This window comes from Pseudophryne corroboree, chromosome 9 (genome assembly GCF_028390025.1).
Source record: "Pseudophryne corroboree isolate aPseCor3 chromosome 9, aPseCor3.hap2, whole genome shotgun sequence".
NCBI lineage: Eukaryota > Metazoa > Chordata > Amphibia > Anura > Myobatrachidae > Pseudophryne > Pseudophryne corroboree.
This window is the reverse complement of record NC_086452.1, coordinates 332,232,577-332,252,236: the sequence shown is the minus strand read 5'-3', so window position 1 is coordinate 332,252,236 and position 19,660 is coordinate 332,232,577. Positions and strand designations below refer to the sequence as shown.

The window sequence follows — 19,660 nt, the reverse complement described above, 5'->3', positions numbered from 1 at the left end:
AGAGACCCTCAGGCAATAGCTGTGGACGCTCTAGTGACACCGTGGGTGTTCCAGTCGGTTTATGTGTTTCTTCCTCTTCCTCTCATACCCAAGGTGCTGAGAATCTTAAGGAAAAGAGGAGTGAGAACAATACTCATTGTTCTAGATTGGCCAAGAAGGACTTGGTATCCGGAACTGCAAGAAATGCTCACAGAGGACCCATGGCCTCTGCCTCTCAGACAGTATCTGTTGCAACAGGGGCCCTGTCTGTTCCAAGACTTACCGCGGCTGCGTTTGACGGCATGGTGGTTGAACGCCGGATCCTAGCGGAGAAAGGCATTCCGGATGAAGTTATTCCTACGCTGATAAAGGCTAGGAAAGACGTGACAGCAAAACATTATCACCGTATATGGCGAAAATATGTTGCTTGGTGTGAGGCCAGGAAGGCCCCTACAGAGAAATTCCAGCTAGGCCGTTTCCTTCACTTCCTACAGTCGGGAGTGACTATGGGTTTAAAATTAGGGTCCATCAAGGTCCAGATTTCGGCCCTATCCATTTTTTTTCAAAAGGAACTAGCTTCTCTTCCTGAAGTTCAGACGTTTGTAAAGGGAGTGCTGCATATTCAGCCCCCTTTTGTGCCACCAGTGGCACCTTGGGATCTTAACGTGGTGTTGAGTTTCCTGAAATCTCACTGGTTTGAGCCACTTAAAACTGTGGAGTTAAAATATCTCACGTGGAAAGTGGTCATGCTATTGGCCTTAGCTTCAGCTAGGCGGGTGTCAGAATTGGCGGCTTTGTCATGTAAAAGCCCCTATCTGGTTTTCCATATGGACAGGGCAGAATTACGGACTCGTCCGCAATTTCTGCCGAAGGTGGTGTTGTCTTTTCATTTGCGGCTACTCGTGACTTGGAGGATTCCAAGTTACTAGATGTAGTCAGGGCTTTGAAGATTTATGTAGCCAGAACGGCTGGAGTCAGGAAAACTGACTCGCTGTTTATCCTGTATGCATCCAACAAGCTGGGTGCTCCTGCTTCAAAGCAAACTATTGCTCGCTGGATCTGTAACACGATTCAGCAGGCTCATTCTGCGGCTGGATTGCCGCCTCCAAAATCAGTAAAAGCCCATTCCACAAGGAAGGTGGGCTCTTCTTGGGCGGCTGCCCGAGGGGTCTCGGCATTACAGCTTTGCCGAGCAGCTACTTGGTCGGGTTCAAACACTTTTGCAAAATTCTACAAGTTTGATACCCTGGCTGAGGAGGACCTTGTGTTTGCTCATTCGGTGCTGCAGAGTCATCCGCACTCTCCCGCCCGTTTGGGAGCTTTGGTATAATCCCCATGGTCCTTACGGAGTCCCCAGCATCCACTAGGACGTTAGAGAAAATAAGATTTTACTCACCGGTAAATCTATTTCTCGTAGTCCGTAGTGGATGCTGGGCGCCCGTCCCAAGTGCGGACTTCTTCTGCAATACTTGTATATAGTTATTACTTAAATAAGGGTTATGTTATGTTTGCATCAGGTTGTCTGATGCTCTGTTATTGTTCATACTGTTAACTGGGTAAGTGTATCACGAGTTATACGGTGTGATTGGTGTGGCTGGTATGAGTCTTACCCTGGATTCCAAAATCCTTTCCTTGTACTGTCAGCTCTTCCGGGCACAGTTTCCTTAACTGAGGTCTGGAGGAGGGACATAGAGGGAGGAGCCAGTGCACACCAGTATTCCTAATTCTTTCTTAGAGTGCCCAGTCTCCTGCGGAGCCCGTCTATTCCCCATGGTCCTTACGGAGTCCCCAGCATCCACTACGGACTACGAGAAATAGATTTACCGGTGAGTAAAATCTTATTTTCCAGCAGCCAGCATACAACACTGGTAACTGCACATGAATGCGCATAACCCGTGTTGCTGGCTGACGCAGAAGGGCTGAGTTGGAATCATCCGGTTCGAGTGACTCGGTATTCCAACTCGGGTAGCTTGCAGTGTTGAACATGGGTTCAACCCGGTAAGCTGTGCAATGTAAATGGAGGCCAGGTCGATGCGACCCGGCTCCTGTTCACACTGTATGGGAGGGCGACGCTGGGAGATCATGTGATCTCCCTGATCCGCCCCTGCTGCATCACTGGCAATGTCACCAACCCGGCAATATGCCGGGTTAGAGAAGGCAGATGAAAAGGGGGCTGACGCGGGTCACAGCCGGGTAGCACCCGTGTCAGGCTCCCGGCTACGACCCGCGTTACATAGTTAGTGAGGTTGAAAAGAGGCAAAATGCCCATCGGGTTCAACCTGTATCCATATTAAGCAGTGCATATTATAATGCACCAGCCATATACATAATGTCAGTATATTGAATGCTATAGCCTTGGATGCCTTTTTCAGCTACAAAACTGTCCAATCCTTTTTTAAATGCATTTAAAGAGTCCGTCATTATTATCTTCTCTGGCAGGGAGTTACAAATCCTTATTGCCCTTACGGTGAAGAACCCTTTCCTACATTGTGTACGGAATTTTCTCTCCTCTAGCCTCAGTGAGTGCCCACGTGTCCTATACAGAGTTTTATTAATAAACAAATCCCCTGCTAACTCTTTGTATTGACCCTTTACATATTTGAAGATATTAATGTCTCCTCTTAGTCTCCTCTTTTTTTCAAGGTAATACAAATTTAACCTTGTAAGCCTGTCCTCATACTCCAGTGTCTCTAACCCTTTAATCAGTTTAGTAGCGTGCCTTTAAAACTCTTTCGAGCTCCCCGATATCTTTTTTTTTTTTTTTTTTTTTTTTTTTTTATAATATGGTGGCCAAAATTTAACACAATATTCGGATGCTGACGTACCAATGATTTATACAGAGGCAGGATTACATCCGCGTCCCTTGACTCAGTACCCCGTTTTATGCACGCAAAGACTTTACTGGCCTTCTTTGCTGCATTTGACATTGTGTACTATTATTAAGCCTATTATTTATGTGCACCCCCAAATCTTTTTCCACTACTGCTACCCCTATATTTTCCCCATTAAGAGTATAGGATGCAAGTTTGTTTCTAATCCCAAAGTGCATAACTTTGCATTTTTCAATATTGAATCTAATTTCCCATTTAGACACCCAAGTTTCAAGTTTAAGTAAGTCATTCTGTAGAGACTCCACATCAATTTCTGAATTAATTACCTTACACAGTTTAGTATCTGCAAAGATTGACACTCTGCTTCCCAGGCCCATTCCTAGATCATTAATAAATATAGTGAACAGTAGCTAGCCAATTACGGACCCTTGTGGTATTCCATTGACTACTGGTGCCCAGCTGGAGAACATCCCATTAACCACTACTCGTTGTACCCTGTTATCCAGCCAATTTCCTATCCATGTACAAATAGTATTTCCTAGTCCAAGTTCCCTTAATTTGATGATCAGTCTCCTGTGAGGCACTGTATCAAAGGCTTTTGCAAAATCTAAAAGGACCACATCCACTGCTTTACCCTGGTCGAGATTATTGCTCACTTCCTCGTAGAAGCTAATTAAGTTAGTTTGACACGATCTGTCCCTCACAAACCCATGCTGACTATTGCTAATAAACTTAGAATTCCGCAGATAATCCTCTATGCTATCCCTCAAAATTCCTTCATATATTTTACCCACTATAGAGGTTATACTAACTGGTCGATAGTTCCCAGGATGATTTTTAGATCCCTTTTTAAATAATAGCTATACGCCAATCCCTCGGTACCATACCTGATCTAATTGAACTATAGAAAATCAAGTATAAGGGTTTTGCCAGCTGAGCCCTAAGCTCCATAATAACCCTTGGGTGAAAGCCATCTGGGCCCGGTGATTTATTAATCTTTATGTTGCTTAGTCTCTCCAGGACAAGTATCTAGCCACGAATCATTATCGTCACTGTCGTTATGCACTACTGTCACCATCTGATCCTCCCTGGTGAATACAGGCGACAAAAAAATTGTTCAGTATATCTGCTTTTATTTTGTCATTATTTATCAAGGCTCCCAGATCATCTTTTAATGGACCTACATTCTCCTTTTTTTTTTTTTTTTTACCTTTTACTGTTTATGTATTTATAAAACTTTTTAAGGTTGGCTTTACTCTCTATAGCTATTTGCTTTTCGTTTACAATTTTAGCTGATCTAATTACCTTTTTGCATTTATTGCATTCCTTGTAATACTGGAATACCTCCTCCCCTCCAATTGATTTAAATGCTTTGAAAGCACGCCTCTTATTAGCCATTTCTTTTTTGACCTCCACATTAAGCCACATTGGTTTGTGTTTAGTACTCCTGCGTTTATTGCTCATTGGAATGAATTTGTGAATATTGCTATCAAGCAACCCTTTTAAAGTATCCCACATTTCCGAAGTGTCCTTACCCTGAAACAAAACTTCCCACTCAATGTTGTTTAGTGCCTGACTCAGCATATTGAAGTTAGCTTTTCTAAAGTTTAATGTTTTGGTTGATCCCTTATAGCTTTGTTTTTTTAAACTAATGTCGAATGAGATCATATAGTGGTCACTGTTTCCTAAGGTCTCCCCAACTGTAATGCTTGATATAATGTCCACATTATTGGTAATAACTAGGTCCAGAATATTATTACCTCTGGTTGGGTCCTCAACTAATTGAGACAAGTAATGATCCTTTAATGTGTTTAGAAACTGCTGCTCCTAGCTTTTACACACAAATCGTTACTCCAATTTATATCAGGATAGTTGAAATCCCCTATCACTAGGATGTCTCCCATTCCCGCAGCTTTTTCAATTTGCTGCCAGAGTTGTTCCTCGTCATGTACACTAATATCCGGTTGTTTGTAGCACGTGCCAATGACTAGTTTTTTTGCTTCAATGCCCCCGCTTGCGATCATACCCCATAGCGATTCCACGTTATCTCCAGTCCCCTCGTAAAAAACATCTATTATGCTTGGCTTTAGAGATGGTTTTACATAGAGACATACCCCTCCTCCCCTTTTGGTAGCCCTATCTGTCCTGAAAAGTGAATACCCCTCCAAAAATGCAACCCAGTCGTGGGAGTCGTCCCACCATGTTTTCGTAATACCTATATCATATTGATTTTTTTATACAAGCCATTCCAATTCCCCCATTTTACCCCCAGATGAAGGTATTTTCCCTTACGCTGTGGACATCATATTCTATATACCGTACTGTAGGACTATAATAGTCATAAGATAATGTAGGGATACCATGGGCAATACCTTTGTTGGTAATTTCTGTGTCAATACCCCCGCAATTATCCTTGCCAGCTGCTCTTTCCCTCCCCCCTTTGCCACCCCCAGTTTGTTCACTACCCCCATCCTTACTATTCTCATTGTTTGACCCGTAACTTCTAGCTAAACCCTCCCCCCAGGCTCCTAGTTTAAAAGCTCCTCCAACCTTCTAACCATCCTGCCCCCCAGCACCGCTGCCCTCTCCTTATTCAGGTGCAATCCATCGCAACAAAAAAGATGGCGCCTGAGAAGTCCGCCCAGTGTTCCAAGAACACAAACCCCTCCTTCCTATACCAGTCTCTAAGTCGCACATTTACCTCCCTAATCTCCCTCTGTCTCCCTGGACTAGCACGTGGCACTGGTAATATTTCTGAGAAAATTAATCCTAGATGACCTTGCCTTAAGTTTCTTGCCTAATTCCCTATAGTCTTTCTTAAGGATATCCCACTTACCACTAACTTTGTCTTTGGTGCCGACATGCATCAAGACCGCCGGGACTTTACCAGCCCCTTCCAACAATCTGTCTACCTGGTCTGCGATGTGTACCCAGGAGACAAAAGACCGTACAGCGATCAGGGTCCTGGTAGAAGATTTCCCTGTCTTCCTTCCTGATGATAGAATCCCCTACCACCACAACCTGAGTAGGTACTTCACTATCTTTTTCCCTTCTGTACCGGAGGGACCGCTCCTCTGGTTGCTAGAGGGAACAGTCTCCTCCGGCTCCGTCATTTCCTCACTGCCATCCCCAGAATCCTCATCCAGTCGGGCGAATTTATTGGGGTTTGGCAGATCGGAGATGTCCTGTCTACCCCTCTTCTTTCTTCTCACCGTGACCCAGCTGTCTACATGGTCATCCTCGTCTACCAGTGTTTCCCGCAGCAACTCCTCCACCGTTCTATTTAAACTTTGCTCGAGATTGTGAATACTCCTCAGTCGCGTAACGGTCTGCTCTAGATCAGTCACCTGGGCTTTCAGGGCAGCCTTTCGCTCACATCTCGCACAGATGTACCCGCACTCGGACTGTTGTTCCAGGTGCGCATACATCATGCACGATATGCACTGAGATTCTCAATCGCGGCCACCCCCATTTTTGCTAAGTGCTACTCCCTGTTACCTTTTGAAAAACGAAAATCGAGAAGAGGGGGGGAGACAATATATATATATATAAAGGGTACAATACAATATAGTCACCTAAACAGTAATATAGTTAAGCTTATACTTATCTTCCCTTGTGCGCCCGCTGATCCTTTTCACTTATGCAGCAGCAGTCCCTAGCCCCTGTACAGCAGGCACCTCTAGCAGCAGCAATGTCCACAGTCAGGCTGTGGCGGCAGCAGCTCTCGGCCCGGTCGCAGCAGCGTCTCCCGGCAGCACTTGTACGGGGTGTATCAGAACCTCCTGCCGCAGCACCTGTTCAGAGGTCCCTGCTTCCCCTGTGTTGGCTCTGTCCAGCTGCCCGTGGCACCTTGTCTCCTACTCACAAAGGTCACAGCTTCACCTCCCCCAGTTACGGATCCCGGCTCCTCTCTCACATGTTCGTCCTGCGCCCTACACCCCGCACCAGCACTTCCGGTTCCGGGAATGCGTCACACACACAGCGTCTCCTCCTCCACTGCGTTATTAGATGGAAAAGGGGTATTAATGGTAGACCTATTGACTGTAGACCTTTTTACTGTAGATCTAATAATCCACACCTGAAAAAAAGAACCTTGAGCATTTGATATGTGAATAGCCAGTCAGATTTGTTTTTCCACAGTCAAACCAGTCAGGCACCAGACACTCTGGCTCTTATTGACCTCTTTTAGTATTTAACTGCAGTATTTCTGCTAGGATCTAGTTCTCTTGGAATTATTTATTTTTACTTCCGATAGAAGAAAGTAAATTCCCTTTGGATTTATACAGCTCTTGGGGGGAATTCAGTTAACCGTGATAATCAAGTTTTGATCGCAACTCGCAAAAACAGACCTATACAATTATTTGCAAAATTTTACCTGCACTAATTCTCCATAGGTTTTAACTGGGATTTATTTCACCAACTTCCCTTAATTACTAATCAGGAACTTAGAAGTTTTTAATGATTTCTATTTATTTATTAACTGTTCTTATATAGCGCATCATTTTCCATTGCCAATTGTTTAGCCAGTAATAATGTCATTTTTGGGTAAAAAAAAAAAGGCGAAATGCAGGAAATTGGAGTTTACTGTATATAGTGGTACTTTGAGTAGGACAGGTGTTTTTAGGCTTGGAGGTGGGAGTTAGTGTGTGTGTGTGGGGGGGGGTTTATAAGTGACTTAATATTACTCATTTATATGGTTACCCATTTTTATGTAGCACGTTTATTTTTGTACAATAAATTGTTTTCAGTGTTTTAGAATATTGCATGTATCAGCCATATGACCCAATTTAAGAACTGTAAATACTTTTTCAATATCCAATAATAGACTTCTATACTGTTATCCTATATTAGTTTGTCTGTCTTTGGGATACAGGCAGATTTCCCCATTTTCACCTATACTGCTAAATGCCTTTAACACAAGCAAGAATTAACACGGGAATTCGTGAGAAACGGGATAGCACGTACTGGCAATAGGTTGGTTATCGCGGCTAATTAAGTTCTCCTCTTAAGATGGTAAACTAGGGATCTGAAGGAGTACTAGGAAAACAAAGAGTAAAGAAAAAATCCAAAATACAATATTGTTTGGCTTATTTCTTTGTCTTTATTTTATTGTCTGTTGATTTTTTTTTTACTATTGGGTAAGTTTATGCTTATTCCACAAGTACCAGCTTGCTCTGGCAGCTATAGGAATAATAGGATTTTAATACCTACCGGTAAATCCTTTTCTCTTAGTCCGTAGAGGATGCTGGGGACACTTCAAGAACCATGGGGTATAGACGGGATCCGCAGGAGACATGGGCACTTTAAGACTTTAAAAGGGGTGAACTGGCTCCTCCCTCTATGCCCCTCCCTCTATGCCCCTCCTCCAGACTCCAGTTATAGGAACTGTGCCCAGGGAGACGGACATTTCGAGGAAAAAGGATTTATTTTGATTTAAACTAAGGTGAGATACATACCAGCTCACACCTCAAGCATGCCGTACAACATGGCATTTAACCCAACGCATGCAACGGTATGAATAACGACAGCAACAGGCTGACTATAAATGCAACACAACACGTGTGTAACCATAACCAAGAACTGCAGATACAGTACGCACTGGGACGGGCGCCCAGCATCCTCTACGGACTAAGAGAAAAGGATATACTGGTAGGTATTAAAATCCTATTTTCTCCTACGTCCTAGAGGATGCTGGGGACACTTCAAGAACCATGGGGTTTATACCAAAGCTCAAGAACGGGCGGGAGAGTGCGGATGACTCTGCAGCACCGATTGACCAAACAAGAGGTCCTCCTTAGCCAGGGTATTAAACTTGTAAAACTTTGCAAAAGTGTTTGAACTCGACCAAGTAGCTGCTCGGCAAAGCTGTAAAGCCGAGACCAGGATGAGCCCACCTTTCTGGTAGAATGGGCCTTCACCGATTTCGGTAACGGCAATCCAGCCGTATAATGAGCTTGCTGAATCGTATTACAGATCCAGCGTGCAATAGTCTGCTTGGAAGCAGGAGGCCCAATCTTGTTGGGATCATACAGGACAAACAGAGCCTCCGTTTTCCTAATCTGAGCCGTTCTGGCTACATAAATTTTCAAAGCTCTGACCACATCTAGAGACTTCGATTCCGCTAAGGCGTCAGTAGCCACTGGCACCACAATAGGTTGGTTCATGTGAAACGATGACACCACTTTCGGCAGAAATTGCTGACGAGTTCTCAACTCCGCTCTATCTTCATGGAAGATCAAATAGGGGCTTTTGTGAGATAAAGCCGCCAATTCAGACACCCGCCTTGCAGAGGCCAAGGCCAACAGCATGATCACTTTCCAAGTGATGAATTTCAACTCTACCTTACGTAAAGGTTCAAACCAATGAGATTGCAGGAACTGCAACACCACGTTAAGATCCCATGGTGCCACCGGAGGCACAAAGGGAGGTTGGATGTGCAGCACGCCTTTCACGAAAGTCTGAACTTCCGGAAGGGAGGCCAATTCTTTTTGAAAGAAAATTGACAAAGCCGAAATTTGTACTTTAATTGAGCCTAACTTTAGGCCCGCATCCACACCTGCTTGCAGAAAATGGAGAAAACGGCCCAGCTGAAATTCTTCCGTAGGAGCCTTCTTGGATTCACACCAAGACACATATTTTCTCCAAATACGGTGATTAATGTTTCGCCGTTACTTCTTTTCTAATCTGAAGAAGTGTGTGAAGAAGAAGGGAATGACTTCACTGGGAATACCCTTTTGGGCTAGGATCAACCTCCAAGCCGTCAAACTAAGCCGCGGTAAGTCTTGGTACATGCACGGCCCCTGCTGTAACAGATCCTCTCATAGAGGAAGAGGCCAGGGATCTCCTATGAGCAATTCCTGAAGATCTGGATACCAGGCCCTCCTTGGCCAGTCTGGAACAATGAGGATTGCATGAACCCTTGTTCTTCTTATGATCTTTATCACTTTTGGAATGAGTGGAATCGGAGGGAACACATATACCGACTGAAACACCCACTGTGTCACTAGGGCGTCCACCGCTATTGCTTGAGGGTCCCTTGACTTGGAACAATATCTCGGAAGTTTCTTGTTGATGCGAGACGCCATCATGTCTATTTGAGGAATTCCCCAATGACTTGTCACGTCTGCAAAGACCTCTTGATGAAGACCCCATTCTCCTGGATGGAGATCGTGTCTGCTGAGGAAGTCTGCTTCCCAGTTGTTCACACTTTGAATGAAGACCGCTGACAGAGCGCTTACATGTCTTTCCGCCCAGCGGAAATTTTTTGTGGCCTTTGCCATTGCCGCTCTGCTCTTCATTCCGCCCTGGCGGTTTATGTACGCCACTGCTGTTATGTTGTCCGACTGAATCAGGACGGGCAGATCGCGAAGAAGATGTTCCGCTTGTAGAAGGCCGTTGTAAATGCCCCTTAATTCCAGAATGTTTATGTGTAGACAAGTTTCTTGGCTTGACCATTTTCCCTGGAAATTTTCCCCCTGTGTGACCGCACCCCAGCCTCGGAGACTCGCATCCGTGGTCAACAGGATCCAGTCCTGGATCCCGAACCTGCGGCCCTCTAGGAGGTGAGAGCTGTGCAGCCATCACAGGAGTGAGATTCTGGTCTTGGAAGACAGGGTTATCTGTCGGTGCATGTGCAGATGGGACCCGGACCACTTGTCCAACAGATCCCACTGAAACACTCTGGCATGGAACCTGCCAAACTGAATGGCCTCGTAGGCCGTCACCATCTTCCCCAGCAATCGAGTGCATTGATGGATTGACACTCTCGCCGGCTTCAGAATTTGTTTGACCAGACTCTGAATTTCCAGAGCCTTCTCTTCTGGAAGAAAAACTCTGTAATTCTGTGTCCAGAATCATTCGCAAAAATGACTCAACTGTGACTTTGGCAAGTTCAGGAGCCAACCATGTTGTTGCAGAACTGTCATGGAAATCGTAATGCTCTGCAGTAATCGGTCCCTGGATCTCGCTTTTATCAGGAGATCATCCAAGTATGGGATAATTGTGACTCCTTGCTTGCGCAGGAGAACCATCATCTCCGCCATAACTTTGGTGAAAACCCTCGGAGCCGTGGATAGACCAAACGGCAGCGTCTGAAATTGGTAATGACAATCCTGAATCGCAAACCTCAGGTAAGCCTGATGTGGAGGATATATGGGGACGTGTAAGTAGGCATCCTTTATGTCGACCGACACCATAAAATCCCCTTCCTCCAGACTGGAGATCACCGCTCAGAGAGATTCCATCTTGAATTTGAATTTTCTCAGATAGAAATTTAGGGATTTTAGGTTCAGAATTGGTCTGACCGAGCCTCCGGATTCGGGACCACGAAGAGGCTCGAATAAAAACCTTCTCCCTGTTGTGACGGGGGCACCTTGACAATGACTTGATTTTGACACAGCTTTTGTATCGCATCGCATACTACTTCCCTGTCCGGAAGAGAAGCTGGTAAGGCTGATTTAAAAAAATCGCCGAGGGGGAACGTCTTGAAACTCCAGTTTGTACCCTTGGGACACTATTTCTAACACCCATGGGTCTAGGGCCGAACGAACCCAGAACTGACTGAAGAGTTGGAGACGTGCCCCCACTGGTGCGGACTCTCGCAGAGGACTCCCAGCGTCATGCGGTGGATTTGGCAGAAGCCGGAGAGGACTTCTGCTCTTGGGAACCTGCCACAGCCGGTGACCTTTTTCCCTTTCCACTTCCTCTAGAAGCAAGGAAGGAAGACCCTCGTCCTTTTTTGTATTTATTGGGCCGAATGGACTGCATCTGATAGTGGTGCGTTTTCTTTTGTTGTGCAGGAACATAAGGTAAACATGATGACTTACCCGCGGTAGCCGTAGATACCAGGTCAGCGAGGCCGTCGCCAAACAAGACACCACCTTTATACGGCAGAGACTCCATCGCCTTCTTAGAGTCAGCATCAGCATTCCATTGATGAATCCACAATGCTCTTCTAGCTGAAACTGCCATGGCATTGGCCCTTGATCCCAAAAGGCCAATATCTCTCGCAGCTTCCTTTAGGTAGGCTGCAGTGTCCTTGATATAACCCAGTGTCAAAAGAATGCTATCCCTAGCCAGGGTATCTATCTTAGATGACAAGTTATCTGCCCACTTTTCAATAGCGCTACTCACCCATGCCGAAGCAACGGCAGGTCTGAGCAGCGTACCTGTAGTGACATAAATAAATGTCAATGTATTTTCCTGCTTACGATCTGCAGGTTCCTTTAGGGCTGCCGTGTCAGGGGACGGAAGCGCCACCTTTTTGGACAGTCGTGACAGAGCCTTGTCTACAGTGGGGGGTGACTCCCACTTTTCCTTATCCCCAGAGGGGAACGGATATGCTACCAGAATTCTCTTGGGAATCTGAAACTTCTTGTCAGGATTTTCCCAAACCTTTTCAAAAAGCGAGTTCAGTTCACGAGAGGGAGGAAACGTTACCTCAGGTTTCTTTACTTTATACATATAGACCCTTGTTTCAGGAACAGCAGGATCCTCCGTGATATGTAACACGTCTTTTATCACCACAATCATGTACTGAATACTCTTAGCCAGTTTAGGATTTAATCTGGCATCACTATAGTCGACACTGGAGTCAGAGTCCGTGTCGGTATCTGGATCTGCTATCTGGGTAAATAAACGTTTTTGCGACCCCGAGGGGGTCTGTACCTGTGACAAAACATCCTCCATGGATTTTTTCCATGCCTGGTTCTGAGACTCAGATTTATCCAATCTCTTATTTAATAGAGCCACATTTGCATTCAAAGCACTCAAAACATATACCCAATCAGGAGTCGGCAGTGCCGACATGGTCACTCCCACAGTGTCTCTAATCCAGCCTCCTCCTGAGAAGAGCACTCAGCCTCAGACATGCCGACACACGTGTACCGACACCCACAGACACACTGGGCATATAGGGGACAGACCCACAGTAAAGCCTGTCAGAGAAATACAGAGGGAGTTTGCCAGCTCACAACCCAGCGCTTATCCCGGTTCTGAAAGCCTTTATACAAAGCCTCAGACCTGTTAGCGCTTTTATAAATACATATATAGCACCAAAATAACTGTGCCCCCCCTGCTTTGCACCCTGTTACTTGATACAGTAGTGTAGAGGAAGGACCAGCGTCTCTGCAGCTCTGTGAATAGAAAATGGCGCTGATGAGAGCTGTGAGGGCTAAGCCCCGCCCCCTTAATGGCACGCTTCAGCCCCGCTATTTTTTAAAATATTTATACTGGCGGGGGTTGCCCCCCCTCCCCAGCACCCTGCACCCTGTAGTGCCGTCTGTGTGTGGGAGCATGGCGCGCAGCGCGGCCGCTGTGCGGTACCTCAAAGCCGTCACTGAAGTCTTCGGATCATCTTCTACTCACCTGTCTTCTGACTTCTTGCTCTGCAAGGTGGGCGACGGCGGGCTCCGGAAACGAGCATATAGGCATACCTAGCGTTCAGACCCTCAGGAGCTAATGGTGTCCTGTAGCCAAAGAAGCAGAGCCTTGAAACTCACAGAAGTAGGTCTGCTTCTCTCCCCTCAGTCCCACGAAGCAGGGAGCCTGTTGCCAGCAGGTCTCCCTGAAAATAATAAACCTAACAAAAGTCTTTATCAGAGAAACTCAGGAGAGCTCCTCAGTGTGCATCCAGTCTCACTGGGCACAGATTCTAAACTGGAGTCTGGAGGAGGGGCATAGAGGGAGGAGCCAGTTCACACCCCTTTTTAAAGTCTTAAAGTGCCCATGTCTCCTGCGGATCCCGTCTATACCCCATGGTTCTTGAAGTGTCCCCAGCATCCTCTAGGACGTAGGAGAAATTGGCATTTGTTTTTTATAGCCACCAGCAGGTCAAATCAGGCATTGGCTGCAATACCTTTCTGGGACCTGTACTTCCTCAGATGTACTGAATCATTTTCAGATTTTTAACTATTACCGGGGAACCCATGAATATCAAGATGTGCTCTAGTGCTAGCAAAGGGCTGGTCTGATTTTGAGGTCACTGAGTGCATGTAGGGAATTTAGCTCTGTGCTAACCAGGCTTGGGCTGACTTTACATGGTGACCCCACACTGCCGTTATCTCTGTTACAGTGTAACTAGGCTGGTGTAGCATAGTGCTAGTAGCCACTTGCGCAGCGGGACCCATTGTTGTATTTACAATGGGTGCAGCACCCAGAGTACACCTACCTGGTGCCGTGTGGTATTCATGTGACTGGCGGTCGGGAGACCGACGGTCACATGACCTCCAACATCTCGCCCCCTCACTATCCGGACGGTCGGCATGCCGACCAACAGGGACTATTTCCACTTGTGGGTGTCCACGACACCCATAGAGTAGGACTAGAACGGTCGCCACCAAGCCTGCAGCATGGTAAGCGCAGCGAACCCGCAAGGGGCTTACTGCACTCTCCTCTCCCCGCCTGGATCCTGGCATCTGTATGATGGGACCACCGGTCAGCCATACTACACCCCTGGTGCCAGCAAGCAGGTCTCTCTCCCTGCTCTGTCTTCACAGTGACATCTTCTGAAAGATGTCCTTGCACTATCTTGTGCGCATGCACCATCTTTCCGGATATCACTGGGAAGATGGCACCGCGGGGGATCGGGGACCCTCTTGCAAACAGAAGGTAGTATGTGGAGGGGTCAGGGGGCACTGCTCAGAGGATGGGACCTGCTGCACACTGTCCCCATAAGGTATTATTACAACCCTTGTGTGACCTTAAGTTTGTCTTTAGCATACTTTAGAGAGAACCAGCTCAGGCTATAGCATTGGTGCCGGTTACTTATGTAAGGGATGGTGGGCATGCATGCATTGTTTAAAAAAATATGTATTACATTTTATTTTATAACTAGTAAAGGTACATACTAATCAGCATGCACTGTATCATTCCCATTACTATGATTTCCTCCACTTTTGCTACCAGATTTGTAGAGATCATCGTGGTAGTTCCATGCAGCAACTGTTAAGGTTGTTAAGCTGAAATGTAATTTTACTATCCACTTATGTTTATTTCAAATAATGCCCCTTTACACACACATGGTCTAATTTCCCACGCTTAATTCAGCTTTGAATATCAGTTGCACTTTAAATATATGGCATGAATAGTCCATATGGCTCTCTTCACATATAACCTGCATTAAATCAATGATAGAGAACCCTTTCAGAGAGAAGCCAGGGCTATGGCTCCAGGCTTTATTCCAACGAAAACTTCAAGGGGATGGGTCAAGTATCTGCCATCGCAGTCTGTGTTTGGAATCGCACTTTAATCTTTTGGTGGTTCTTTGATGTGGTATGTTGCCCTCCTTTCTTATCAGAGCTCGCTTTCTTTCATTTCACATGTTCCTATAGAACTTTTCTCTCCTGTCCCCTGTCTTCGCATGCACTTTACCTAATTTCTGATGTCTTTCAGATTTTCACACAGATCCTCATAAGAAGAAGAAAGGAAAATTCAAGCACATGAAGGTTCTCAAGCTCCTTTCTCCAAAACAAGATGCAAAAGCTAAGAGCCCAAAGGACAAAAACCGAGAGCAATTGGGTGGGGCCAAGAGGTAGATCCGGACTGAAGTGTGGATGGACCACCTATACCTGTCCATAAATGACTATACTGGCTATCTCCTGATGCACAGTACAGGAGTCTGTATAGATACAATATGACTTGCTGCAAGCCACCTCCAAAAAGTTTATCCTGCATTGAAACATTTAAGTTGACATAAGTGACCGATAAGATGTCAATTTTCTAGATCTACTGAAGGGAGTTGCTAACTCAATGGCTGTGAAAAACCGCGTATTCACTCAATATATCTCACCACAATTTATCAAGTAGTACTTGAAGGCTAGCGATTCGGCACCAGATAATAATCTGGTGTTATCTGAGGATCTTCTGTGCTCTCCAGCAGCTCTTGGGTTCTTAATCAGTCTGCCCAAGAGTTAATTAGCACTGCTTAGTTAATGTTTTTTTTTATTTTCCATTGAAATTGTTAAATCTTTTCTATAATTGCATAAACATATTCAAATAGTCTGGGTTCCCTGCTTAGGAAAACACTTGCCTAAATGCAAAAGTCAAATCTAATTCTTGTATTTTTATAGCAACTTGTTCATATGACTCCCAGTCAACTCCTCTGCTTGTAAAAAAATCTTTTCTGAAATCAAGATAGATCCTTTAGGTCCTGCAGCTGCCAGGAATTGGTCTTATAACAGAACTTAGAGAGTTATCTTTTGCTGCTTATGCTGGGTGTACATTATACAATTATCTGGGCAATCTGCCTAATATCTGTGGATCTCCCAGATTATTGCATTTTGTGTGCGCGCAACCTCTCTGCAAATATTGATCTGTCGAACATGCCAAATCGTCCAGGATGTCCGTCTGATGCGCTCTTTTAAAGTTGCAAGTTGGCCACATCAGGCAGTGTATGTACTGCTGCAGCTGACCAAAGGACATTTCCCCTGTTGTTTCACAGCGGAGGAACAGGGAAATGTCTCCACCCAGAGGAGGAACCTAGATATCATGTGGCCATACACTGGGGCAGATGTATTAACCTGGAGAAGGCATAAGGAAGTGATAAACCAGTGATATGTGCAAGGTGATAAAGGCACCAGCCAATCAGATCCTAACTGTTAATTTACATATTAGAACCGATTGGCTGGTGCGTTTATCACCTTGCACTTATCACTTCCTTATGCCTTCTCCAGGTTAATACATCTTCCCCACTGTGCTATATTTCACAGAGGGCAGATGTATTATGCAAGTGCAAGGTGATAACGCACCAGCCAATCAGCTCCAATATGTAAATTGATAGTTAGGAGCTGATTGGCTGGTGTGTTATCCCCTTGCACTTATAACTGCTTTATCACTTCTCCAGGCTTAATAATTAATGCACAGTGTATGCCCGTGATATCTGCTGGATGTCAGGCTGTCAGATAAAATGTCTGTCTGTCTGCCTGTCATTACTAAGTATGGCTTTTAAGGAGAGTCTACTAATGCCTTTTTAGCAGAGAACACCGTAGATCAACATTCCTTACATTTCTTTACAAACTTTTAACAGATATTATTTATGAGTTATTCTTTTTAACCCTTGTGCTACCAGTATATGACCAAATTGATGAAAATACATTAATTGAATTGTTCACATTCCCTTCTGTTCCTTGCGAGACTTTTATCATCTAATATTTCATTTTCTGGTGTATTCTTTAATATGACTTGCAGCAATGGAGCTATGCAGGATTAGCCCTATGCAGCTGGCAGCCACCCAAAATAAAGAGTACTGTAGGTCCCGAGTGACAGGATGTATAGAAGAAACCCAAGCATTGGTATATTGCTTCCCTCCATGTTTTAAAATTCCTGCATTGTCACAAGGTGTTACAGCCTTAATAGAAACTGTACAACTGTGTGGTTTTACCAATAAGTGCCACGTTTCATTTTTACTTTTATCTCTGTATTGAGATTTTTGTTACTATGTTCTTGCTGTGCCAGAACAAATCATGCGGATTACTGTCTAGCAAAGGCTGCCTATGTGGAAATATTTATGGCTGTTTTAATTATAGGTTATGGAGCCAAATGAATAATTAATGTCCTGTAATGGTATTTGTAGCAGATCTGCACAAGGATGGATTCTCACTGTGACAGCAAAACAATTGGCTAAATGTGAACTTTTGCTCTGTGAGCACATCATCTTTAGCCACTAGGATCTATGCTTACTATATTCCTATATCCTCTCCAGTGTTGATGATAAAGGGGTTAATGACCATTTAAACATAGAAAAAAATAAATAAAAATCTGACTCCACAGTATATTGCATTTCTCAGAAAACAGACCAATGCTTGACTATTAAATATGTTTTAAGAGTTGAAAATGCACCTTTTTTAAACAGGGGAAACTGGTACCTCGATACTTTGACTATGTAGTGCCAAACTTATGTAGTATGTTCTAAACTAATATTAACTTGTCCTATCTTTGACAATAGCTGTCCTGGATGGTAAAGGTTATCTGTGCCAGTGCCATTGGTATGCTAAAGGAAAGTCATCTGACTTCTTGTCTGCAATTCCGGCTTTTTAAGTCACTTTGTAAGTGCAACCAATGGGGCAGATGTATTAAGCCTGGGGAAGGCGTAAAGCAGTGATAAGTTCAAGGTGATAACGCACCAGGCAATCGGCTCATAAATGTCAATTTACATATTGGAGCTGATTGGCTGGTGCGTTATCACCTTGCACTTATCACTTCTTTATGCCTTCTTTAAGGGGGGTACACACGGAGAGATCTGTGCTTAAAATCTAAGCAATCTTGCTAGATTGCTTAGATTTTAAGCACGGATCTGCCGTGTGTATGCCCTCCAGCGATAGCGATGCGCGGCCCCGCGCATCGCTATCGCCGATGCTAGATTGAGCTGCATGCAGGCTCAATCTAGCGGGTCGCTCACTTCACCGTTGTGTGAAGTGAGCGGCCCCCCGTCGGCATTCCCCCTCGCTCAGCACATCGCGCTGTGCTGAGCGGGGTGAGAGATGTGTGCTGAGCGGTCTGTGTTAAGATCGCTCAGCACACATCTCTCCCGTGAGTACCCCCCTTTAGGATTAATACATCTGCCCCAATGCTTGATATGATAAACCATCATCTCTACTGTCACCGACAGTGTCCAATGGCGCCCCTGCCTTTCACCACCTTGTGGTTACACACCAAGCCTGGCACGTATCACTGTTACACTGTTCTTGCTTCGTAGTGCCTGTCTGTGTTTATTTTTTTATAATAATTAAATTATTGCACTGTTTATAACTGTTTGGAAAAAAACCTTCTGTATCAGAATAAAATAAAGGGGCAATATAATAATTGTTCTACTTGTGTTATTACCTAGGCTGACAGGATGTGATCTATTTTGGTAACAACCATCTCCATCTTTATTAGTGTCATCACACTGTGTGCTAAGTAGTCCAAAAGTGCATGCAGTTGAGAAGGGTGTACATGGGAATAGGGTGGCCAATCCTGGGATCGGGGGGATCCCGGGATTTAGGCCAAAAATCTGCCGGGATTAAAATAAGATTTTACTTACCGATTAAATCTATTTCTCGTAGTCCGTAGTGGATGCTGGGACTCCGTAAGGACCATGGGGAATAGCGGCTCCGCAGGAGACTGGGCACAAAATAAAAGCTTAAGGATCAGGTGGTGTGCACTGGCTCCTCCCCCTATGACCCTCCTCCAAGCCTCAGTTAGGATACTGTGCCCGGACGAGCGTACATAATAAGGAAGGATATTGAATCCCGGGTAAGACTCATACCAGCCACACCAATCACACCGTACAACTCTGAATCTGAACCCAGTTAACAGTATGATAAACGCAAAGGAGCCTCTGAAAAGATGGCTCACAACAATAATAACCCGAATTTTTGTAACAATAACTATATACAAGTATTGCAGACAATCCGCACTAGGGATGGGCGCCCAGCATCCACTACGGACTACGAGAAATAGATTTATCGGTAAGTAAAATCTTATTTTCTCTGACGTCCTAGTGGATGCTGGGACTCCGTAAGGACCATGGGGATTATACCAAAGCTCCCAAACGGGCGGGAGAGTGCGGATGACTCTGCAGCACCGAATGAGAGAACTCCAGGTCCTCCTCAGCCAGGGTATCAAATTTGTAGAATTTAGCAAACGTGTTTGCCCCTGACCAAGTAGCTGCTCGGCAAAGTTGTAAAGCCGAGACCCCTCGGGCAGCCGCCCAAGATGAGCCCACTTTCCTTGTGGAATGGGCTTTTACTGATTTTGGTTGTGGCAATCCTGCCACAGAATGTGCAAGCTGAATTGTACTACAAATCCAACGAGCAATCGTCTGCTTTGAAGCAGGAGCACCCAGCTTGTTGGGTGCATACAGGATAAACAGC

At 45.0% G+C, this 19,660-nt stretch overlaps 1 protein-coding gene across 1 annotated transcript in view; it reads left to right on the top strand.

Moving 5' to 3' along the window:
- The window catches only part of MICALL1 (MICAL like 1), a 98,494-nt gene extending 79,886 nt beyond the window's left edge, over positions 1-18,608 (top strand). Inside the window, exon 16 of the mRNA XM_063940566.1 lies at positions 15,201-18,608. Within this exon, the coding sequence (XP_063796636.1) occupies positions 15,201-15,343 (143 nt within the window). The 3' untranslated portion in view covers positions 15,344-18,608. The remainder of the gene's footprint in view (positions 1-15,200) is intronic.
- The last annotated feature ends 1,052 nt before the right edge of the window (positions 18,609-19,660 follow it).